General features: G+C 27.6%; 2 protein-coding genes across 17 annotated transcripts; one reads left to right on the forward strand and one right to left on the reverse strand.

Annotated features, from left to right (window-relative positions):
• Positions 1-1,376: 1,376 nt before the first annotated feature.
• On the forward strand, positions 1,377-18,384 carry LOC145190988 (uncharacterized). Of its 15 annotated transcripts, none has more exons than XR_016444812.1 (13): positions 1,377-2,062; positions 2,156-2,346; positions 2,438-2,488; positions 2,656-2,787; positions 2,917-3,014; positions 3,106-3,192; positions 3,579-3,660; positions 3,924-3,993; positions 4,280-4,363; positions 4,448-4,592; positions 4,804-4,877; positions 6,756-6,990; positions 9,032-9,150. XR_016444812.1 is itself a non-coding variant. In XM_090066084.1 (13 exons), the coding sequence occupies exons 1-13, from the start codon at positions 1,893-1,895 to the stop codon at positions 17,855-17,857; spliced, it is 1,569 nt and encodes a 522-aa protein (XP_089922210.1). In that variant the 5' UTR covers positions 1,377-1,892; the 3' UTR covers positions 17,858-18,384. The 15 variants fall into 15 exon arrangements, 8 of the variants coding, with proteins under 8 accessions (XP_089922210.1, XP_089922212.1, XP_089922211.1 ...); XR_016444810.1 differs by lacking the exon at positions 9,032-9,150 and adding an exon at positions 7,257-7,895; XM_090066084.1 differs by lacking the exon at positions 9,032-9,150 and adding an exon at positions 17,643-18,384 and having other exon boundaries at positions 6,821-6,990.
• Positions 13,878-25,285, reverse strand: LOC145191544 (DDB1- and CUL4-associated factor 8-like). 2 transcript variants are annotated; one of them, XM_090066100.1, is made up of 14 exons: positions 24,939-25,280; positions 23,181-23,240; positions 20,601-20,672; positions 19,758-19,852; positions 19,125-19,235; positions 18,714-18,744; positions 17,056-17,097; positions 16,766-16,823; positions 16,628-16,682; positions 16,145-16,194; positions 15,919-16,049; positions 15,438-15,557; positions 15,170-15,280; positions 13,878-14,460 (listed from the first exon to the last, which is right to left on the reverse strand). In XM_090066100.1, the coding sequence occupies exons 1-14, from the start codon at positions 25,245-25,247 to the stop codon at positions 14,317-14,319; spliced, it is 1,389 nt and encodes a 462-aa protein (XP_089922226.1). In that variant the 5' UTR covers positions 25,248-25,280; the 3' UTR covers positions 13,878-14,316. The 2 variants fall into 2 exon arrangements, 1 of the variants encoding a protein (XP_089922226.1); XR_016444826.1 differs by having other exon boundaries at positions 14,318-14,460; positions 15,473-15,557; positions 24,939-25,285.
• Between the last annotated feature and the right edge of the window lie 790 nt (positions 25,286-26,075).

Below are 26,075 nucleotides of genomic sequence, written 5' to 3' on the forward strand. Positions count from 1 at the left end.
ACTTATGGCTTTTCTTTCATCTTGGCAGTGGATCACCCATTAGTTTCCAGTGTATCCAGGATTCGTCGCCTGTGAAAAGGTTACACAACCGCAATTTATCTTCGTCAAATTAGGCCAAATTATGCTAGCAAAAGGCTACACGCTTGTGAGCTGTCCACAAGGTGATGCAATCTAGGTCAATGATATATTATATATACTAGATGTCTAACTTCGATACGAAAAGTGAAGCCGTGGAAGCCATTTCTAATTCGGGCAAAAAGCTTATCTACCTATATGACATTTAAGTTAACATTAAAATAGTGAATTCATGAGCTGCGTATGGTTGTTCTAATAGATGCATGAAAGAAGTTGACATTTTTTCAAAGATTTCCAGTTCTTAACTAAGAATTTTGTAAAATGTGGACAAACGTATTAAAATGTGAGAAGTTTACTACATTAAAACACTCGGTTCTTTGCAGCACTCATTCTTTACTTATTTAAGTCATTATTAAAACGAATTTTCAAAGTATCTTTAATTTATTGAGAAATTTAGATGCTCTCAACATTCATTTTTACTTTTATTTCGTACGTCGGATATAGCTCTTGCCCTTATTACAAATGGCGGATTAAACTTGTAAACAAAAAAGCGGCTTCACTTTTCGTCCAATAAAATCCCGCAAGTTAGACATCTAGTATATATAATATATCGTTGATCTAGGGTGATTCGAATTTTCGAAAAAAAAGATAATTGCGAATGATTCTTTAAACAGTACTGTAAAACAGCGAGGCTTGCGCTTCAAGTTTGATTTAAAGAAATATGGCGATTATCGTCTATGAGTTGCCGTACTGTCTCGATATGTCATGGCGTTATTGAAGTCCTCAATACCATGCTTATATCCATGGATCCATCTTTAAACAATCAATTTTGTTAATTTTTTTTTTTTTTTTTAACGAAATATAAGCAAAACTTGGTAAATCTACAGTTAAGCGGCCTAAAATAATTTTAAATTTTTGCTTTTTGCGCTCACGTTTGCGGACTGAAAACGTCATAGACTATTTATTAAAAGCAAGTTAGATAAGTTTCAAAGTAGTTTTTTTAACTTTTTTTTTTTTTCTAATTTCGGAACTGTGTACTTTTTATATAACCTTTTTATATATAAATATATGATATAGTATATATTTTATATAACCTTTATATAAAGTAGTTATATTTTATATAACCTTAGTTTTACCTGATAATTTTGTATGTCATATGTAAATATATGATATAGTAATTTAAAATCAAGCGCGCTGCACTATTTTTATTTTATCAACTTCAAAATTTTATTTTATTTCGTTTTTAAAATTACTCATGCGTGCATACTATTAATCTATTTAAACGCATTTCTTTACTCTCCACCGTATTTTTTAAAAGCAAAAATTTTAAATTATTTTAGGCCGCCTAACTGTAGATTTACCCAAAACTCTACTTACGTCTGGATTTACCTAAATACTCCAATATCTCCTCTATCATGGTTCAAAAGTTAAATGTCTAATATACATTCTATCAATTATATCCTAAAAGGGAGTTTTCTAATTTCGGAACTTATGTTAGGTGATCCCTGTTCTCAAGACAGTTTTAATTTGTTTTCAGAGAGGTTGCTTTGTTAGAATAAAAATATTTCACGAAGCAAAGTTTTGTTTCTTTTAAAAACTAATTTTAAAAAAGCGTCTTTTTTTTTTTTGATGCAACTGACTTCTGTAGAGAGACTATTTAATTGTTGGGTTTAATGTATTAGGTAAGAACTAGGAGCAGAGACCGTTTTATCCTTTTATGCTAGAATGGATAACATTTGATAATAGCATGATACCTAATAATATGGATTTGTTCATTTGGTATATAACATGAAATTTTCAACATTTTATAATGAAGTATGAATTCAGAGATTTATACACCTTTACTGAGACGTCCTCTTCCAGAAAATAAGAAGTCATTTCTAAATACTTCTAGTTTAAAGAAAAAGCAATCTGAAATTGATGATGCATCAGCAGCACAATATCTACAGCAATTATCAACAAAATTTGAAAAATGTTTTCCTAGACGGTAGGATAGTATTTCAATAAGTGTTTGCTTTTTTTTTTTTTTTTTTTAAATTTTTTTTCACATTTTTATTAAATAGTCTGAAATGTATTTTAGGCCTGTTAGGAAATGTTTCAAAAATTCCTGTCATAAAAATCAATTAAATCAATACATTGATTCAACTCTTATTGATGCTACACAAGTGCCTAATATTTCCATACCACAAGTTGAAAAAAAGCAAGAGTTATGCAGCTACCCTGAGAATCATCAATCTTGTACCCTCAATGTTCTTAATATTCCAGAAGAAGGTTATTGTTTCTACAGACTCTTAAATTTCTTTGACACTAACTGATTGATAGATTTTCTATAGTTATATCATACCTGTTACATTTTTTGCAGATAGTTTATTAGGAGTTTCACAGAAAAAGCCATGGAGACAAATCCTAATAGGTTTTTTATTATTATTCTATTTTATATTCCTGCTCATTAATATATAAATAAACCTGATACAAATAAAACTTTGTAAATACAATTATTTAGCTTCAGTATTTTTAATGGTCTCCTCTCTCAACAAATGTTTGATAATTTGAAATAATCATTAATATTTTTATATTAAGAGGAAGAACAGAGTTTAAAGTCTACTTTTTTTCAACAAGAAACAAGTATAAAACAACCTTTTTACAACATTCATGACATTGTCATTAACTTCAAGTATCATAATGGAGTTCAGGCTTCAGAGAGATTTTTAGGTATACTCCTTTTTCAAAAATCTACTCCTTTTTGATTATATGCATTACAATTGCTTTTTGTGTTGACTTGTTATAAAGATTGTAAAAGGAAAAGCTTTTTTTTTTCTTTTTTTTCTTTTTTTACCAAAGATGATTTTAGTAAAAGCAAGATAAGTAAAGAAGACTCTTTTGAAATAATTTGTCCCAGCCCTTACATGGAAAAACAGGAAGCAAAACTTCATTTAAGGGTAATTTTTATCCTTTTCATAGTGTTTACAAAGAAGTACCTAATTTTGTTTTTATTGCTGTTTTTTTTTTTTTATATTTTTTTGTTTCTAGGGGCATTTCTTGAGGTCTTTACCTCAGCTTCCATTACAGGTCTATCCCATTTTGACATGGATAAACCTATCTTTCAATGAATTTGCTGTAAGTTGGTTCTTTTTTTCCATACCAACAATTTTTTTTTCTAACATATTTTGATAAGTTGGAGTTATTTCTTGCCTTTGGATCATGTAAAGCCCTTACCTGTGTCATCATTTTCCTACAGTTCAATAAATTTTTTTCAGCATAATTTCAAAGAATAATCCTCCTTGAACTTTCCTATTCTAAGCAAACTCTATTATATGCAAAAATGTACATTTTTAAAATAGGATTTTTTATTTTCTTCCCATAAATTCTGTACTTTTGTTTTCTTAAAAAAGGTTTATAAATATATTTATCCATATATGCTATCATTATGAATTGTTATTTCAAAAAAACAGTTCAGAAAAATAGTTCTTTAGAAAGTTATACCATTTAGCGTCTTTTTCTAGGAAATTCCTGATCAGCTATTCAAAGCAAAGAATTTGATATGTTTAAATATGAGGAGCAATCCTTTGACAGTAATTTCTAGCAGTGTGTTCTTTAATGCTCTTTTATTTAGCATTTTGACTACATATAAATATTTTTTTAATAATACTTTATTCAGCATTTAACAGTATTTTCTAGTAGCACAGTCCTATACACTATTTTATTAGAAGTTTAACAGTAGTTTCTAGTAGTGTGATCTATAACACTATTTTATACAGCATCTTATAAATTTTTTTTTTTTTTTGTCTTTTATTCAACATTTTAATTTTTAATTAATAAGAATTTCTTATTTTAATTTCAATTTATAGAAATCTCTTTATTAACAAAGTTGAGCTACATCAATTTTTCATATTGCTTGTTGACTGACCTGAACCCCAGGTATGCATATTGTTTTAAAATTTGAAATCCTATTTCATGTGGTTATAGTATGAACAGTTTTTGTGGTTATAAATAATATGAAATAAATATTCATATACTCATGCATAAAATATGTAGTACAAAGTATATGTAGCAAAGTAGAATGGATACAGTATGTGCATATTTTAAAGTAACTTTTATGTTAAACTTTTCATTTTTTATCTTTAAATAGTGTACAATTAATATTATATTTTATACTTTTTTTTACATCCTTATCTTTTTACCTATTAATTTTTTCCCCTCAAAGTTTGTTTACATTGAAGAAGTTAGAAGGGTTAGATGTTTCATTCAATCATTTGACATTTATTGATCCACAAATCAGCTGCTTGCGGTATAATTCTTTGTTGACAAACAATAAAACTGCTTTATTTTGGTTAAGTTGTAATATCTTACATAAAATCATGTTTTTTTATAGATCATTGCATGAATTGTATGTTGATGGAAATGAGTTATATGCATTTCCCTATAGCATACTGAAACTGCGGTTGAAATTTCTACTTTGTAATGCTAACTATTTACACTATTTGTTTTGGCAAGAGGCAGTGCCTGTGATTCCACAGGTTGTTTACATTTTTTTAAGCTTGCTAAAGTTTATAATGAACTTAAACTGCAATTACTTGATGTCATGTATTGATTGATCAAATTCATGTTAACAATAGCAAATAGATTTTAAAGTTTACTTTTTAAAGTCTCAGGAGTTTTCAATTTCTTTATTACTTTTTTAGTGTTACAAAATTTTTTTATGTTCAAAATTGTTTTAAAACCTTTTAGAGTTTAGTTGACATCTCAAAAATGTGTCTGTTAGACAATAATCTCCTTCATTTGATTCCACCAAAAGAACAGGGGTTAGCAGTTAGTGTATATTAATAGTTTAAATTGTATATTGATGTTCCAAGATTAAATCATGACTAAAAAAACATTGTGGGCATGAACATGTTGTCACAACAGAAATCCATTCACAGACAATTGCACAGTGTAAAACCTGTGTAGATAAAAAGCTTATAAACCTACACCAAAACTAAATGAGTTATTAAATTACATATGTATTTAATCACATGAATTTAATTACATGTATCTTTAATCACATATAAATTTACTAAATCACATATCACATCCTGAAAAATTCATAAATGATACAAATAATTTCTCCCAAGTCCATCATTTGGTGTATAAAACAAGAAGCCTCACTTGTTTAAAAAAAATCCAAAAATTAAAATCAGATTGTTAGTGCTTTTTTCTAAAAATAGATTTTTATTTTATACAAATTTAATCAAAAATGTTCATATTTTAAGACTGAATTTTCAAAATAAATTTTTAGTCAGAACACTTGGAACATTTTAAGATAGTTATCAGTTCAACTCGAAACTAAACTTGCATTAAGAAAAACAAACAAATTGATTGACAGTTTTACATTTAACTGGAAGTTTAGGAAAACAGTCAACAAAATCAAAATATTGGAATGTGAGAAAAATATTGGAATGTGAGAAACATATTGGAATGTGAGAAAAATATTGGAATGTGAGAAAAATATTGGAATGTGAGGAAAGTATTGGAATGTGAGAAAAATATTGGAATGTGAGAAAAATATTGGAATGTGAGGAAAGTATTGGAATGTGAGAAAAATATTGGAATGTGAGAAAAATATTGGAATGTGAGAAAAATATTGGAATGTGAGAAACATATTGGAATGTGAGAAAAATATTGGAATGTGAGAAAAATATTGGAATGTGAGGAAAGTATTGGAATGTGAGGAAAGTGAAAACAACTTTGACAATTTTTTTGATGAAAGAAATTTGAAAATCACAAACAAAATTATAACAAATTAAAATGGAATTTTAAATTAAAAAAAAAAAAAAAAAAGACATTGTAAAACAATAGACAACATTTTTTTATGTTTCATTTAAATATACTTGCTGTTGAATTCAACAACTGAAATGAAAAGTTGTTGTTTGTAGTCAGGATGACACACATGTTGCTTGAATCTGTTGTTCCAATTCACACTAAAGTCATGCTGAATGATTCATTTTTTTGGTTGTCTGTTGAGTGCTGATCAAATTTTCTGTAGTGGTTAGGCTTGTTTTGTTTTCCTAAATGCTTGATGAGGAGCTAGGCATAATTGGAAGTAATGGGCTACAAATTGGCTGAGTCTGATTGTACTAACAGGTGAAGCTTGTTCCTTTTTGATGAGCGTAAATGTAACTTTTTTTCAATTATTGAAAGACTTCTTGGCTTCTCTACAGATGGTGGGGTTTTCAAAAAAGATGCTTCAATTTCAAACAAAGTTTCTTAATCAGACATTTCTACTTTCTTGTTTCATAGTCTCCCACTGTATCAACCATTAATAAAGATAATGTAAAATACCACACTATCATCTCTGATTGAATTACAGTCATAGTCTTGTTTCCTCACATTATTCTTCACTTATTTACTCAAGTTTGGCAAGTATGTAAAACAACCGACTCTCAACTCTGGACTACTGTTGTGACAACACAGCAAAAAAAACTACTTTATAGTAGTTTACAGTTTGAGGCATCTTTACAAAGTTATTTTATGTTGATTTATGTAATATATTACAATAGTTAATGTGTTTTTTTTTTTCCATCATGCATAATCATATGGTCGTTCTGAAAAACTAAGATCAAGCTGTAATCTACTTTACAAAAAAAAAAGTCCCTTTTTTTCTCGTTAATTTGTTGCACCATTTTCATTTATTCATACTTTAGCGTTTCAAAGTGCGAGTATTGTAAAGGGAAATTTGTTGCACCATTTTCATTTATTCATACTTTAGCGTTTCAAAGTGCGAGTATTGTAAAGGGAAATTTGTTGGCAATGGAATATCTGTTATAAAACCCGTTAATGAAATATTTGGAGTTAAGCAGTTACCTTTGCTTTTTCGTGTGTGCAAAGAATCGTGCAGAACAAACCTGTTAAATGCTTCTAAACTCCCTTCTGTCAATTGTAGGAAATAAGTCTTTTTTTTTTTTTACTAAAGTTTGATTATTTATTTGTAAAAATATTTTTACGGTTTGATTGTTCATATTTAATCATAGTATTTATTTTTATTTTCACAGTTTAAAAAATTAGAAAAAAAAAAAAAAAATGTTGTATCAAGGGTTAGTTCATACTCTTATGTAATACATTTTAAAAATACTCTTTTATTATTATTTTATTATTATATATTTATTTTTCTTCAATTTTTTTTTATGCCTAAATGTCTTTAAAAGACATCAGCTGAATGGACCAGGTGGAATATTTTCTCTAACGTTGTATTTTTTAAAAACATGGAAAAGCTTAATAAATATCCACAGCAACAACGTATTGCATCAATATCTGACAGTTACCAATATCTTGCTGGCAACTTTTATTGTTTGCAGTATTTCTTATCAGCCTATTGATGAATGACTTTGATGAAACAAATGGCCGCCCTACGTACATTTTCATGAAAATTTTAAACTATGAAAAATGAACTATTCTCGCATGGAGGACGACAAATGTTTAGATTGATGTTCAAAATGTTTTGGATTTGAACTACTGCAATTCTACGCCATCAATCTGCACTTTGTGTTAAATCTAATATTCCTTCAGAGCTTCATTACCACCTTCATGCTCTTTGGTAGACTCCAAGTAACTATTATTAAAGAGAGCGAAATGCCTTAAAATGTTTCATACTAAATGGTAAATCTTTTGAAAAACTTGTACACTTTCAGGCACTTCTTGACCCTTTAACAATTTTTCATTGGCAATCAGAATTTAGTATTTTTAAAACTGACAATAAGTGTTTAGATATTTAGAATAACGTACAAAAGCTTTAACAAATTTAAGAGACAAATTTAAGGTTTAGCAAATATATTAGAGGATATTTTTATATTAGATAAGTTTATAAGCATTTGACGCATGCGAATTATTTTCGAGTTGAACACTTTGCATTAAAACAAAGTATATACAAAATTGACCAGGTTGCAAACCAAAGCTATGATAAACACTTAACAAACCATAACCACCTTCATTGAAACATAACACTGCAGATGCAAAAAAAAAATTTGGTTTTTATTTAATAATGAGAACTTAACCTCATTTGCATTACATGCATCCAGTAAATTTTATGGAAATACCGTGGTTGTGTTGCTTGGAAATATGTCTTTAAATCAAAACAAGAAGCTCTACAGGCTATAAATATAATTTCCATACTCAGGTGATTTAAGGGCCAGTCCAAATTTTTATGGTAGTTCGTCCTACCTTCTATAACTTCTTTTTAAAAAAAACTGTTTTTGAAAATTTGTTGTCTAAGCAGAATAATACTTAGCAAAAGTTGGGCTAAGTTGAAAAAAATATTATTGACAAAAATATGGTGGATGACGAATATTGTCCTTAAACTTAAAGATGAATGTTTCAAAAAACAAGGGTTTAAATTGTTAAGCACAACTTTTCTAGTTATCTACAAGCTAAAAGACATCGATATTAAATTATATTGTTTTTTCATACTTTGATTCAGAAGGTAGGGTAGAAAATCCGACATTTAATAATTTCCTTCAACGACGTACAATGAAATGTCGAGAACTCGGTAATACTTAGCGATTTTTTTTGAAAGGCTTTTTGATGACCGCATAAACAGAATGGTTTCTGTCGGTGGAAGTTATTCGTAATAAACAAAATAGAGCGTGTGGTCACTATATTTACGTATAAATAAATATATATATATATATATATATATATATATATATATATATATATATATATATATATATATATATATATATATATATATATATAATTTATTATTTTTAATTGGTATTTAGAATTAAATAAGTTTGGTTAATAAGTTTGCTCATTTGTTTTTATAATTTTTTAAAAGGTACTTATTTTTGTCTGCATTTAGAAATAAGTTCAGTTTTTTTTATTTAGTAAATTTTCTTGATCTAAATTTTTTTAAAAAATTTAAAAAAAATTATTTACAAGTATATTTTATAATTATATAGAAATGTGATTTATTTTACTGTAGGAGGATGGATCCTGCTTAAATACAACACATTGAAATTTGACTGATAGCATGTTTAATTTGTATAATAAAGATAAATAAAACTAGAGAAAGTGAAGAAAAAGAAAATGCTTATTTAACAAGAATGAAAATATTGCGAGAAAGAAAAAGATCTAGATTGAAAATAAATTAATTAATAAAATCAGCAGTGGTCTTTAGTAGACTGTTGACACAACGAATTTAACCGATTTGTTTGGAAGAAATAGAAATCGATTTATTAAATTCTTTTGTAGTAAAATTATTATTATTCGAAATACATTATAAATCAATGACAACAAATGCATTGTCATTAGTTAAATTAACAAGTAATTTACATAAATTTATTAAAAGCAGCTAAATAAGTTTAAAGATTATGGCAGTTGTCGAATGTTTATATACATCAAAATGAATTGGAAAAACCTTTGAGATTGGTTTTGAAAACATCCTGCGATATTATTGATGTAATAGTTTATATTCTAGTAATAAATTTTTGTTAAAGAGGATATGATTTATATTGATTATCATTATTTAATTTATCATAACTTTTTATTCATTTTGTTTTAACAATAATCATCCAGTCAATTGATTTATTAATTTTTTGTTTGTTTAGATATTATCTAGATTATCTAGATATTGTTTAGATATTATATATATATATATACATACATACATACATACATACCGTCGCCTTAGAGGGCAGAGGTTCTATCTCCATGTTGTGCTCAAATTCAACTATGACTTTAGGGACATCTATTTTAAGTGCTAGAATCAGATTAGGCAGCGGGTCTATCTCCACATAGTAGGAGAAGAGCAATAAATTTGTGCGAGTTTTGAGCTATCTACATTTGTGCGGAATCCCAAAAGGGCAAAGGTGTTATCTCCTTTGCCATCTGACTATACCGGAGATATCTTCTTTGCCCTATGACGTAGTTCTTGAAAATGGCAGACGATAACAAACGAAATATAATGAATAAACAACCTTTTATTAAAACAGAGGTAATTTTAAATAGTTTTTTTCGTAATTCTAAGAATTCACCATGGAATTAAACAATGGTTCAAAAAAGCGAACTTTCACTGAACCAAAAATTGGACGCAAACAAGGCAAAAGACCAAATCTTTGGAAACGATTTGTTGAAAAAGACAAAAAGAGAGAAAGGAATGGCATACAAGACACGAAAAGGTAAAGCAGTACCGCCCAAAACACCTTGAACGGTGAACTGTTTAAAGTGCGAATTCAAGTGTGGAGAACATTTTGAGGAAACCAAACGACTAGAAATAAATAAACACTACTACCAACTAGAGGGTGAAAATAGAAAAAAAGATTTCATATGCCATTTAGTGAAAAGTAGCAATGTTTCGCGTCGTCGTGACAATTCAGGAATAAAACCAAAAACAATATCCTGTGCATATCATCTGCCAGTGGAAGCGAATGAAAACAATGTCATTAGAGTGTGCCAAAAATTTTTTTGCACGACTTTGGACATAAGCAAGAAAACTGTTCAGTTTGTTGTAAAAAATAAAAATGAGATTGGTCTTTTCATACCACCAAATTCAAAAAAAGGAAAAACTCCAGCCAATAAGACTTCAGAAATGCGTACCAATGCAGTTCGAGAGCACATCCTAAGCTTTCCTCAGGTCGAATCTCACTACTGTCGGGCTTCATCAAAGGCAAAATATCTTAGTCCTGAACTAAGTATTGAGGAACTTTATAGACTATACAAAGATGATTATTGCACAACGAAAAATATCACAGATCCAGTTTCTATCGGTGTATATCGAAGAATATTTGTTACTGATTTTAATATAAAATTTTTTATTCCCAAAAAAGACCAATGCTCGATTTGCAATGCTTTTCGAAATGCCAGTGGTGATGATAAAGAAACGCTACGACCAAATTATGACAGTTATAAATTTCGTGAAAAGGAAGCTATGGACGAAAAAAATTCTGATAAGACTGCATCTGCTGCTGACAAGTCCATTCGTTCTATAACTTTTGACCTCGAAGCAGTGTCACCACTTCCATTTGCAGGTGATGCACAAATTTTCTATATGCAGAAACTTGCCGTTTATAATTTTACTATTTATGAAACGTCGACCAAATAGGGAATTTGTTACCTATGGGACGAAAGTGAAGGTAAACGAGGAGCCAATGAAATAAATACAGCTCTGTTAGATTATATGAAGTCTCTTCCAGTTTCTGTGAAGAGGGTGACTTCTTTTAGTGATACGTGCTCTGGACAAAATAGAAACCAATTTATTGCTGCGACAATGATGTACATTGTTCAAACAACTCACCTGGAATGCATCGATATGAAGTATATGGAGTCGGGTCATTCTTATTTAGAAGTTGACTCTAAGCACAGTACTATTGAACGCAGTAAGAGCCATCAAAAAATTTACACTACACGAGAATACGAAGTTCTGATTGCTGCAGCGCGCAAGAATCCGTGTCCATATCTTGTTAAACCACTGCAACACACCGATTTTTTTGACTCAAAACAACTTTGCGGTAAAATTGTGAAAAATCGTACAAAAAATATTAAAGGTGAAACCGTCAACTGGTTGAATATTAAGTGGGCAAGGTTTGAAAAGTCAAGACCGTTCATTATGCAGTACAAATATAGCATTACGTCGCCTACCTTTATGGAAATAAATGTACAGTCTGGAAGAGGACGACGATCCAACATCGAAGGATTAGAGCCTCAGCCATTGTATCCTACTCGCCTGCCTATTTCGGATGCGAAAAAAAAGATCTCATGCGCATGGTGAAATCGCGTGTTATTCCACCAGATTATGCCCAATGGTATAACAACCTACCGTCTGCAGTAGCCATGAGAGACAGTTTACCAGAACCAACTGCTGATGAGTCAGAAATTGATGAATCGGACTATGAAGACAACTAGAACTAAGACTTAGTTTTCTGTCAGTCATTTTTTTCAGTATTACTATTATTATTCTGTTATATAATTTTGCTATTAAAACAATTTTTGTTCTTAACTCGGACTATGAAGATAACTAGAACTAAGACTTTGTTTTTTGTCAGTCATTTTTTTCAGTATTACTATAATAATTATTCTGTTATATAATTTTGCTATTATAACAATTTTCTGATTTTTCTGCTAATTAAGATTAAGATTTCACTTAGAATTTAATAATATTGATTACAAAAACATTGTTTACAAATTTTTAAATTCTGTTCAATTCACAGTTAATTTGAGTAAAGGTTCTATCTCCATGGTAATTGTAAAATTTGTCCCAAAATGTTACTAATTTTAAAAAGTTTGAACCATGATTGTCATTATCTGATAGTTTACACAATCATAAAAAGCATTTTGTATCAATTAAAAAAGAATTTTAATTGGATTCATTATGTTTATAAATTTCAAAAATTCCATTCAACTCGCAATTAATTTAGGCAAAGGTTCTATCTCCATGATGACTTTTATAATTTGTGCCATACTCTCTTCAATGTTAATAATTTCAAAAAAGTTGAATTATTCCTATCATGTTTGATAGTTCTAATTGATAAAAAAAAACATTAACACTAACAAAAAATGAAATTGCTGATTTATGCTTAATGCTCAAACTTTGTTTTTGTTCTCCTGCAAAACTACCCAAAATGGAGATAGAACCTCTGCCCTCTAAGGCGACGATACATACATACATACATACATACATACATACATACATACATACATACATACATACATACATACATACATACATACATACATACATACATACATACATACATACATATAGATATTTATCTAGATATTGTTTAGATATTATATATATACATATATATATATATATATACACGCTGCCAGTTTCTCTTTTTTCAGAATCGTCAAGAAGTCTTTCTATTTTCTTGTTCTTTAAGAACATTGAGCACTTTCTATTTTCTATGTTTTGTTCTGAACATTGAGCACTAATTTTGTAAATTACACTAACACAATTTACATCCAATTTAAAAAATCTATTGCAAATAATAAGTATTCAAGATTTGAATAATAAATAATGTGGTTTGTTATAAATCATTATACTAATTCATAACATATTATGAACTCATGATGTATACTCAAAAAATTAGAAAACTTTCTTGTCGGACTTTTTTAGTTACCGCTTTATTATAAACGTTTAGAAAAATCCCGCGGGATCTGAACGGCACAATTTTACGTCACCCTCAGATAAACGAAACAAACCCGAAATTTACGGAGACTGGCCTTAAACTACATGAGTACTGAATGAACACAAAGATAGACAGGAAATAAAATAAACTTAGGTATCACCTTGGTTGCTAAGACCGTTACTAATGAACTAGAAAATTAAAAACATTTCAAATAAATTAGACCTTTTAATTAGATGCTGTTTAATCTTATTTTGATATTATTTTCAGAATCAGCAAAGTCAAATTGACCAGAAAAATTGATAATTTAAATTTTGAATTTTTTGAGGTGTTAATGCAATACTCGATTGCATGCACCTTAATGCAATACTCGATTTTCTGTAAATTAATTAAACCTTTACACTTAATTCAAACTTTGATAAAAAAATAGAGACATCCCTTCTACAGCTAACAATGAGTAGCTATTTTTTAAGAATGCTTTATTGTTTTATAATATAGTACCAACATTCAAAAACAATAGGACATATATATTCCAATATATTGTGAAGAACTATTTCAATTTTGCTTGAAATTTTACTTACATCGCGTGCTATTTAAAATTGATTTTCGACTTAAAATCTCAGTCCAGGAAAAACCCATCACCCCCCCCCCCCACATTCCGTATTTAAAAAAAGTATAAAGGACCCAATAAATACCACCATGTTTAGTGAGAAAGTAAACTTTCAGTTAAATTTTCATAGAAAAAGAGTTATTTACAAATCTTCAGTTATTTACAAAAATCACATAATTTTTTTAACCGGTTATTTACAAAAGGACATATTCTTCTAAGTGTAAGAAAACTCTGTTATAAATAACACAATCTGAGCTCCAGATGCGCTAAATATTTAAATTTGTCATTGAAAAGTCACTGCAAGTTTAACGCATCAAAAGTTTAAACGATGCAATAAAACGAAACTAAAAGCCTTAGCAGAACAAGAGATTTGAACAACAGAGTTGTAATTTGCACTCAATTTCATCACTGAAACAACTTGAAAGGTGCGTTTTGAAAAGATAAAACACAATTAAGAGCTCTTCAAAAAAATGTAAGGAAAAAAAAAAAAAAAGAGCGGTCAAACCGGTTATCCTAAAAGCTATCTGCAGGCTAACATTGTACGCATCTTGCACCTGCATCATTTGAAGGATCACTATCATCCATAGATAAGTTATCTTCGTCATCATCAATGTCATCATCACTTGAATCATTAACATTCTCCTCCATACCATCTTCGTGATGCGAAAAACGCCTCTGCGAAGAAACCAACTTTAAAATTGTTTTTGGTTACAAAAAAAAAAAAAAAAAAAAAATGAAAAGAAGAGAAGCCTGGAGAGAAGAAGCCACAAAATTTCCTGGAGAGAAGCCACAAAAATTATATTTTAAAATTACAAGATTAATATTGACGCTTAACCTTGGAACTTTATGCAATCTGTCAGAAGTATGCAATTTCAAGGCGGGTTGATTTTTTCAAATTCTATTTGCTTTTAAATTTTATCATGTTTGTTGAGTAATTAAGAGTTGGTCGAGTAACCGATAACGATTATGAGGGCGCTTTTAAGATTTTTTTAGGTTTATTCTTCTATTTCAAATTATAATGAGATTTCAAACTCTGATAATATTAGCACTGAGTAGTGAGTCAAACAAAAATCTTAATCGCTTATTATAAAAAATTTTTAGTAAGAATTTTTTTAAATGGTTTTCTTTTTATTTGAACTTCAAGTAAAAAATTTTGATTTTTTTATTTGGAGAAACCTGTGGGTCTACCTTTTTTTTTTTCCTAATACTTTACATAATTAATTGCGTCATTAAAATTGTATTTCGTTATTTATTAGCAATTTGTGTGCTAATGTAGAAATGAAATGACGTTTTTTTAACATTTTTCTTTTCCCCACAGAATGTGAAAATATCAAATGTTATTTGAGATTTTTAACAAGCTAACAAAACAACTAACTGTACTTACTCTTCGTTGCCTTTGATGATGTCTGACCATAAGTAAGATAAGCTGGCTTTCAAAAAGATCAGGACCACGTTTTCTATCATTAATACGAGCTTCTTCGTTTTCTTTTACTTGCTTTAAAAAAAGAGTTTTACGGATTCAACAAATATTTTCATGCAATTACAAAAAAAAAAAAAAAAATTCACTATAGAAGTGCAAGTCACTAAATAGTTGCAGCGAATTGTTTACGTAACTGCCCCCAATTATTACTACTACTCTCTTCCTAATATACCTTGTGCAGTTTCTCTAAGTCATTAAAGATCTCACCAGTAGCCATCCATATCTTAACTTCGTGATCAAGCCCAGCGGTGGCTAAAATACATTCATTTGGGTGTGGTTCAAGCACATTTACCTATGAGAACAAAATAATTTGCAAACATAAAAACAACAAAAATATAAAGTAAATATATAAAAACATCAGTTACTAAGTTAAACTTAATATATTCATGAATATGTACACGAATGACTCTAAAAAGAAAACTCAAAATTTGGTTCAACCTTACTTCGTGCATTTTCAAAAGCAAGCAAATCTAAGCCTTTTAAATCTAAGCCTTTTACAAAGCTGTAATACAAAGTAGAGTTAATACAAAGTAGACTTAATACAAAGTAGACTTAATTATAGCTGCCCAGAGTCTCATTTATTTTTGCAAGGTGTTATAAATACTTTAATAAAAATAGTAACCTCCTACTAAAATAATAGAAAATGTGCATACCACACCAACATTATCACCATGTAAGAAACTGACAATTTCTTCAGTCTCCTTTTGCCAGATGTATATATAACCACAATCACTTCCACTGACAACATACTCACTGTGGGTTCCAAAGAAGCTAACTCCTTTGACTAAAATAAAATGGTTTTTTAATGAAAAAAGTTATTTTCAACCTAACTAATCCAAATCCAAAAAAGAATAACTTAATACTATCCGACCTAATTACCTGTGTCAGAATTTCTGTGGCCTTTATAAGTATGACTAGGTTGGCTTTCACTAAATGACAACATACATACATACATACATACATACATACATACATACATACATACATACATACATACATACATACATACATACATACATACATGCATACATGCATACATACATAGATACATATATCTAAGCTTTTTAAATCTATATACATATATATTATGTATTTTATTATGTATATATATACATATATATTATACACACACACACACACACACACACACACACACACACACACACACACACACACACACACACACACACACACATATATACACACATATTATGTGTATATATATACATGTTATATCATATTATAAGATGATATAACATATATGTTATATATATTAATATAACATATATGTTATATATGTTATATCATCTTATAATAAACACATGTCATAATTATATTATTTATCTTGTATCTTTTTATTACCTTAATTTTGTGTCAAAGAGATAGATGTCATCATCATTATAACTACATAGTAACTCTGTGTACAAAGAAAAAAGAAAATAATGAAAAAGACAGGAAACACTTTTAAATTCGTTTTTAAAATCATAAATTTTTTTTTACCTGACCCATTGTAGTTGTACATTGAACAAGTTATATTTGCAGTAAATCCAGAATAATCCTAAAAAGACCTTTTAATTAAGTGATTTTGAGTCAATATGATTTATTTATCTTAAAAACATTTCAGAAAATACAAAACATTAAAAAAATTTTTATAGAATAAAAATGTAAAAAATATAGAAAATAGTTACATTTGTAAATTAAAAGTATAAAAAATATAGAAAATAGTAATAGAAAATACTTTCATAGATTAAGATGACTTCAAATTATTACATTTAAAAAAGAGATTTTACCTGTAGCTCTGTGGGGCAAAATTTTTTAAGTACTTCTTTTCCCTGATTAAAAAAAAATTATTTAAACTTTGTGAAAAAAATTTTAAAAAGTTGGGAGGAGCAACAAAATGGCAAGTTTCATGAGTCATTTTTTAAAAATAGCCTTCAGTTCCCTGGTCAAACTACCTGTCTAATAATATTTTTCTAAGTTTGAAAAAAAAAACAAGACAAAAACTAAAGGATTATGTTTAAAGATGCCAACAGTAAAGAATTAAAAACTCTAAATCACATAAGAGGGGACCCTATAAAGTGTTCAACTTTTTCAGCTAACATTCCAATACAAATCATTCATTTAACGACATTCCATTAAAGTCTTATTAAAATTTACAAACAAAATAACCTTGATTCTGACTTAAGCTTGACTTTATTTTGTTCTCTCGAATATACATTGGTTGACTATCACAAATTTTTTTGACCACAACTTTTTTTTTTTAGAGTTTATTTCAAATAGATAGTTTAAATTCAAATATGATAAGAAAAATATTTTGTTGTTTGATGCCAAGTTCTTTCTATTTTTAAAAAAGTTTGTTAAAAATTTTATCAATTAGCGATGAGACAGAACCAGTGTAAAGAAGCCCTGGAGAATCAGTTGCATTCTCAAAATAGCAGATTGGTCAACAAATGTCAAGAATCTTATATTTACGCAAAATGGTGCAACTTGACATACAGTACAAAATGTTATGCCATGGCTAGACACCTGATCTCAACATCATCGAAAACATCTGGGAGATGGTTAAACAAGAGATCGGATAAAGAATTGTAACTGACAAGCAAAATCTAATTGAAAAGATCAAAATCTGTCATAATGATCCAGAAATGAAACTGTAAAAAAAATCATTTGAAAGCATGTCAGACGCATCAACACAAATAAAGGTGATTTTACAAAATATAAATGTCTATAATAACCAAAAAATATTAAAAATGTTTTTTTTTTTTTACTTATTTTTTATCAATTTTCTGTTAAACTTTGTGTAAAAGCTTTAAATTGCAACATTACTTTTTTTTGTGTAAAAATTTTTTTACTTGGTACTTACAAAAAATTACTAATGATTCTAATATGAGAGCCACCCACTGTAAGAAGAGTATTTTTAACAACTTCTGGACTTAAAGGATATGGAAACTAGTTTAGAGGGGTTTCAAAACTTTAGTTTTTTTTTATTTTTTTATTTATATCAAAGAATGAGAAAATAGGTTACAAAAATATTTTAGAGTTTCGGTAACTACTGATAGAAAAGTCTAAATTAATTTTCATTTATTTTGCAAAAAAAAAAAAAAAAAAAAAAAAAAAAGAATAAACTAAAAATACATTTAAAAAAAAACTCCCTGCCTGCAACTCCCTCCCTGCTTGAAATAACTTCTTTTTTTTTTACATATGGTTTGAGAATCTACTGTGAATAATTAATTATGCAGCATACTGGCGGCTTTAATACACAGAAAGAGTTAGGACCATTTTTTAAGTTATTTAATAGCAAAAAAAAAATTCCCAAACTCATCCCAGTCTCAGATAAAAGCCCATGGATGGACCACTGAAAATGACCTAAAATGAAATTCAAGGGCTTACATCTGGAACATATCTGACATCTGGAATTAATTATGGTATATCACAAAAAACAACTTACACTCTCATCAATCTTTCTGGAATCAAATATTCTAAAATATTTTAATAAAAAAATAGAAAGAAATATTCTAAAACTTTATTTCTTTTAAAGAAAGAAAAAACAAAAAAAAAAAAAACAAAAAAAAAAAAACAAAGAAAAAAAACAACCCACTTTGAAAAAAGTACTCATTATTTTTGTGAAGATTTTTTAACTTAAGCAAAAAGTGGTAGATTTACATTTTGCTTTTTATATATTGAATATTTTTGTTTTCTGAATTTCCAAGATCATAAAAATTGATTTTTTTTAAAATAAAATTTTCATATTCTTGCAAAATAATTGCCTATAACTAATAAAAAAAGCATGATCCATGTGACAAAATTTAAATATAGCTCACTTATAGCTCACTGATGTTTACTCACTATAGCTTTTTACCTGGCCCAAGGATCTCGACCAGCAACACTAAACTCATAAGAGTTCATCGGATTTGAACTTATACTGTATAAGGGTACTTTGCGATTTTTGTTATTGTGCAAGGTCATCAATCTAAATTTAAATTGTTAAAAACTTGTATTACTTTAAATTTTAAACAAGACGCAAAGTAATCTTGTTCTTGTAAAGTCAATTATTTATTATAAGTTTATAACAAAATACTAAAAGATGATCAATTAATTTAACTTGGTTTCGTGCTGAAGAGATTATCAAAACCTATAGTGTCTTATTTACACAAGAGAAATGATTCAAATATTTATGTCTACTGCAAACTATCTATTTTTCTTTTTTATACATCTGCTGCTATTTTGTTTATATTTATTTAAATTGAATATATATTGTGACAAATCTGTACATCAACTCAGTTTTAGATTTTTTTAAAAATGCTTTTTTAGAAAAAGAAATTTAGAAATTTCTTAGGATAAGGAACTATTGTCAAAATATTTAAATTAACATCCTATTTCTAGAATATTTGTAAAGTTAGATATGAAATTGGAGTTTAGTTTCATAATAAACAAGATGTTAATCTTGTAATCTAAAATGTCTTGCATTTTTTAAAACAATAAATAAAAGTACTTATGAGGCTGTGCTTCCCGAAGATCAATATGATTAATAACAGCATCGTCACCTACTGTTTTTAAAATATGGGGAGAACCATCCTCAACTGTTAACTAAAAGTAAAATCATTAAAGAAACATAAAATAAAAATACTTTAAATCTGATTTTATAAATTTAATAATAAGTTTCTTTTTACTTCTTTTTTTATCAAATAATTGTTAAGTACTAGCAAATCTTTATTTAAGATTTTTAAACGACATTTTTAAACAAAGCTTTGAGACACAAATGTTTAGTTGAAATACATTCAGTAAAATTTTTAGCCAAAACCGAAATCTCAAAACTGAAACTAAAATTAACTAATAGTTTAACTAATGAAATATAATAATATGAAAGATTAAATGTATATTTATTTGTATATAATAAAAAAAAGGCGTTTGTGTAAATTCTAATGTAATTAGAAACTTCCATTACATTTCTGACATTGTGTTCATGCTACATGTAATATAAATTTGGTAATTATTTTTCTGTTAAAATTTATAACCAGTTAAATTTGAGGTACCAATTCATATAAAAGTTTGTTTTTCAGTAAAAATTGAGGTATGATATTGATTTTGAACAATCAGGTTTTAAAAATTGACTTTGCCAGTGCTTTTTCATAACAACCCTTGGCACTTCTTTCAGACTACCAACAAGACTGCCAGTTATTGATCTGCCTTTTGTTTCATATTTTATTTTTACTTTTTTAAAAAACTAGGATTTTCATGTTTAACCAAAATAAATAAAATAAAGCCACAACTGGTTAGTTGTTAATAGAGATATTTAGATTTTTTAGATTTTTTAAACCAGTATCAAAAACATTACCTTATGTGAAGCTCCTTTGTGTTGAGCAATCTTCTTAGTATCTACCTCATTGAGTATCCAACCAATCCGAATCTACAATCAAAAAGTTTAATTCATTTTTGAAATAACTCTGAATCTAAAATACATAGAAAATTTTTAGTACAAATAGATTTGTAACTATAATGTAAAATTGAAAAGATATTTGTGGTACATTTATATAGCAACTGCTTGCAGTTATGGTTGAAACTGGTAACATTCTGGTGGTTTTTAAATTTTTTTAAAACAAATTTTTTATTTTAACAAAAATAAATGTAATTCAACTTAAATCAATTAAATTTAAAAAATGTGGTTTTATTTATATTTACAAAAACGTGGTCATGTCTGCATGAATATATTCAGAAATAGACATATGTCAAAAATACCACCCTTGCTTCTGAACTTCATAAATGATCACTTTTTAACAAAATTCTTACATTTCTTACAAAACCAATCACATAATACACTTTTACATGCCTTTTATTTATAATCAAGTAAATTTGATTAAAAAAGTTTGAGCTATAGTTAATGCTTCATTTTGAACAAAATTGCTAAGTAATTGTAGCAGGATTTTAGAAGCACTCAGCAAAATTTCCATAATCACTCTTAAAATGCTGTACATAAAAATGAATACATGGAATACTTACATTTCTTTTACTAAAGGAATTATTAGGAATCAAAAGTAAACACTAAATTTTAATTAAAAAAAAAGCTATTAAATTGTTTTGCTATAACACAAAAGTTACAAATTTTGTCAAAAAATATACAAAATTTGCTATAGCTTCATTAAAATAAACCTTTAATATTTTTGTTTTAAATGATTGTTTTACATTAAATATTTTCAAAGATTTGGTTTTCATACTTTTTGTATGATTTTCTAAACAAACTTTGAAATGTCACTCCATCTATGGTCAATAGAAGTTTTAAATTCTTGTATCATATAATGTTATCTAAAACTTCCATATACAGCTCACACCACTACTCCCCATAAAATTCAATAGAGTTCAAGTTGGATGAGCATAACTAAGGTCTTTTGGTGTAATCAGCACTTTTGCCACAAGTAGGTTGCTTGTTTCAAATTTCGGGAGCTTACCGTAACACATGCACATATAGCCAACTTACTTGAGCCTTAAGTTGATTTTTAGATGCAAATTTTTTGGCACCTTATCATCTTTTTTGGTTATTGTTTATAAACTCCAAAAAATAAAAAAAAAACAACCAAAACTTAAGTTTGACTTAAAGAACCAAATTTTCAACAACATAATGCACCTTATTGGCATTAAAAGTATCATGCTACATAAAAAATTATAAGAAAAATTTTGACCAATGACATCTGAGTAAAGTTGAGAGAAGAAAAAACAAGATTGTTTTTTTTGGAAATAATTTTTTTTTTCACACAAACTCAGCTTGAAAAAATACATTTAAGTGTATAATAATAATAAAAAAAAAAAAAAAAAAAAAAAAAAAAAAAAAAAAAAAAGAATATATAAATTAAACTGTTAATTGTTAACAGTTTAACTTATATATTCTTTTTCAATATTTTAGTGGAAGGGCATCACAGAGCAAAGAGTTGCTAATGGAATTTTGAGCTTATCTGCCTCTGTTGAGAGATCATTTTGTTACCATTCCAATATATATTCAGCTGATTGCAACAGATTGACAACAGACAGCTACAAAACCTGTATTTATTACACACAACTTAGCCCTTGAAAGTACTGGAAACTTTTGAAAAAGAATATATGCCATCCATATTTGGGAGAAAAGCCCCTGCACCAGTGCCATTATCAGTCACACAATTCATCTTCAGATTTTGATGCATTACAATTTGATATGGTCAATGAACCCAGTGACAATTGAAATACTGAACTTGAAGTAGATTACACAAATATTTTATTTAGTCATTTTCTTTAATTGACAATTTTGGAATATTTGGCATTTAGTTTTCTAATTTTTATTACTTACTGAATGTATTTACATAATACATTTACATACTTTAGATGCAGCATATAACTAATATGGTGTAAGGAATATTTCATTTAGAACAATTTTGACTTTCTATATAATGCTAAAAGTATTATTTCTCTCAAATTATAAATATCAACCACAATGTAAAAATTTAGAAAAATGTAAGAAAAAGTTCAAATTTAATTTCAAGTATCATCATATTTATAAATCAATTTAGAATTAACACATAATGAAATATTAGCATAATTTAGAATCAACACAAAATGAAACATTAGCGTAATTTAGAATCAACGCATAATAAAATATTAGCATAATTTAAAAATAAATTTTCTTGAAAAAATTGAAAAAAAAAAAAAAAAAAAAAGTTTTAGAGTAACAAAATTAATAGTCATATCAGAAAAATTAGATTTTTCTTGAATTTGACAGATAAAGTTTTGGGCTATTTTATAATTCAATTAGTAATTTTACTGGTTTAAAAATTAACAAACTATGACTCATAAAATTGTATTTTAAAAATGATTAATGGTTAAAATAAATAAAGAATTATCATAGAGTTGAGGTATTTTGATGAACAAAACAATGTAAGCTAATTTTAAATACCTGTCCATCTCGAGCACAAGTAGCAATTGTTGAGTTACTTGAATTTGGCATAAACTTTGCCTAACAATTAAAAAAAAAGCTGTCTTAGATATGCAAACGTAACAGTAGCTAGCAAAAGTTTGAAGTCCTTTGAATTTATTATTTTTTTGTTGTAACTTTTTTCTCTTTTCCCAATTTGACTGAAATTTTCATAGAAGATCAATAAAATAAAAAAAAATGTAAGCAAAATACTAAAAAATCAATCCTGTAAACAAAGTTTACTCAAACTTCAACCATTTTTAAAAATAGTAAAACTGAATCCTACTAAAAAACAAATATTGGCTGTAATCTTTAAAAAAATCACTATGTGCAAAGTGAAGTGTAAATTTTTCAAATAATTAATCAATAACTACTTGATATTGGTTAGGTATGATAACAAAGGACAATAAGGGTATCATTTTGTGAAGAGCATTAAATTAAAAACTTTTACTGATCCTGCTGTATGTTTTGTACCATAATCTTTCTGGAAGAACCATCATACAAGTATTTTTTCTCCTTGAATGTGGCAGCATGTCTTTATTTTGTACATAAGGCCAATTCTATGGAGTTAAATTTTCATTAAGAAACAAATCTATATGGCTGTAGATGATTTTATTTATAAAACTAAGTACAATATTAAAAAAACTTTTTTCTAAAAACTTTAAGTTGAATTTGATTACCCATTTAAAAATAGCAAAATATATTAAAAATAGATTATTTTGTTTATTTACATAAGGTAATTTAGGTAAAAAAAATAGATCTCTCTGGACAAAAAGCTTAGCTTTATCTCTTGTTCTTATATCATTATCCATAAGCATTCAATAGAGAAAACTTAGTTTGTGATTCATTTTCCTGTAAACAGCAAAACGAATTACCAGCTAAGTTCCTTATGATAACTTCAATTATAGGTACCAAGACACCTATGGAGAAAACATTTGTATGTAATTTCATGCTTGTAAGTTGCTTATAAGTTGGGAGAGTTGCATTTGAATGAATAAATTTAAGACAAAAAGAACACTTACCTTTTTTACCTTTTTTTTTTTTTTATTTATATATTTTTACCTTTAAATTTTTATAAAAATTACTAATTTTGGTTTATTAACATCTATGGCTTTATTTTTTACATTTTATCTTTTATAATTTGGTCATACATTTTTATTACTTTTATTTTTTGTGTTTGTGTTTACCATTTATTCTACTATATTCATTTATTATCATTGTAGTGGTTTGTTTACTTTAAATTAATTTGCTAGCATATTGTTTTGTCATTTCATAAAAGGTTCGAAAGTGTAATTAGTGAAATTTTTAACTGATTAAATAATCAGATATTTCTAAGGGAAAATTATCTCTTTCCCATATTCATTGATCTAAAGAAAATTTATTTCCAAGTAAAATCAAAATAAACAGGAAAGTTTATAAAAAAAATTAAAACAAATAATTATTTTACAAATTGTTTCTAAACTTTCGCACATTTTTCATTCTTCATAAAGATTTTTTGAAATTTTTGAAATAAAATAAAAATTAGGAGTTTTTTTTGTGCAAAATATTTCTTTTTATACCATTGATCTTCTGTAAAAATTTTAGTTGAACTTGACAAAGAGAAAAAAAAATTATAATAAAAAATATGATGATGGTGATGATGATGATGATGATGATGATGATGATTAATATTTATTGAAAAAAATAAAAGTAATTTTATTCTACAGCGTTATACTTAAATAGTTTCATTCAAAATTTTACCTGAAAAACATTTCCTGTATGACCACTGTCATATGTTAAACAGGGTTTCTTAGAAGCTCTGGTCCAATCCCAAACTGCGATTTGCAAATCATCACTTCCAGAGGCAATTAGTTCACCAGATTGATTGAAATTTAATGCATTTACACAACCACTATGAAACTTTAATTCTTCAAACTTACTTAAACGAGCAACAAACAATCTGGAGCTAGCTGTATTATCATGAAACAGTTTTGGTCTCACACAACCTGTCCAACGTGAATTTAAACTTCTAATTCCATACTGCAAAGGTTCTCTATTATGTTGCCTCATCTTTACAAACAAATAGTTGAAAAAAATTAAACAAATTAACTAGTGTATGTATGTATGTATGTATGTATGTATGTATGTATGTATGTATGTATGTATGTATGTATGTATGTATGTATGTATGTATGTATGTATGTATGTATGTATGCATCTATGCATGTATACACACAATCAATAATTACTGTTTTAAAAAAAAAAACTCATGGAAAATGAGCTTGTATCAACTCCAGTTATTTTTTACCATTTTTGTAAAGTAGATTTCACTGTTTTATCAGGTTTTTAAGTGGAGTCATATATTAGAAAGACAAATCAAAACACTTTACTTTTTATTCTTCCTTAGATAATGTTCTACATACTTTATAGACAATTTTCTTAGCTGTGAATTACATATACATTAAGTCGTTGGTCTATAGATATAATTATTTGCACGTAGTAATTTTGGTATATAAATGCACCAATATTTTTTGGTATATACATGCACCAATATTTTTTGGTATAAACATGCACAAATATTTTTTAAAAACAGTTAAGGTTTTTAATAAGATATTAAAATGCGATTTTTGATGATTTTGAGTGACATTACAATCCAAAAGAGTTCCCAGTATTTTAAAGTAGATTTAATGTTGTCAATTTTACACGGTAGTTAGAGATACTACCGAAGATAATTGGTAAAAGGACGATAAAAATAGGTGAACTTTTTCGAAGAAGTTCACTCTTCACTCTGATAAGAACTTAACACTTAACTGTAAGAACTTGACGTATTTTCATCGTCTTTTTACTTATTATCTCCGGTAGTATCTATTAATACCGTGTAAAATTGAAAACCGTGTA

The sequence above is a fragment of the Hydra viridissima genome, unplaced genomic scaffold (genome assembly GCF_058129835.1).
Source record: "Hydra viridissima isolate aposymbiotic clone 2 unplaced genomic scaffold, HvirCarnegie_v1 scaffold_11, whole genome shotgun sequence".
Taxonomy (NCBI): Eukaryota; Metazoa; Cnidaria; class Hydrozoa; order Anthoathecata; family Hydridae; genus Hydra; species Hydra viridissima.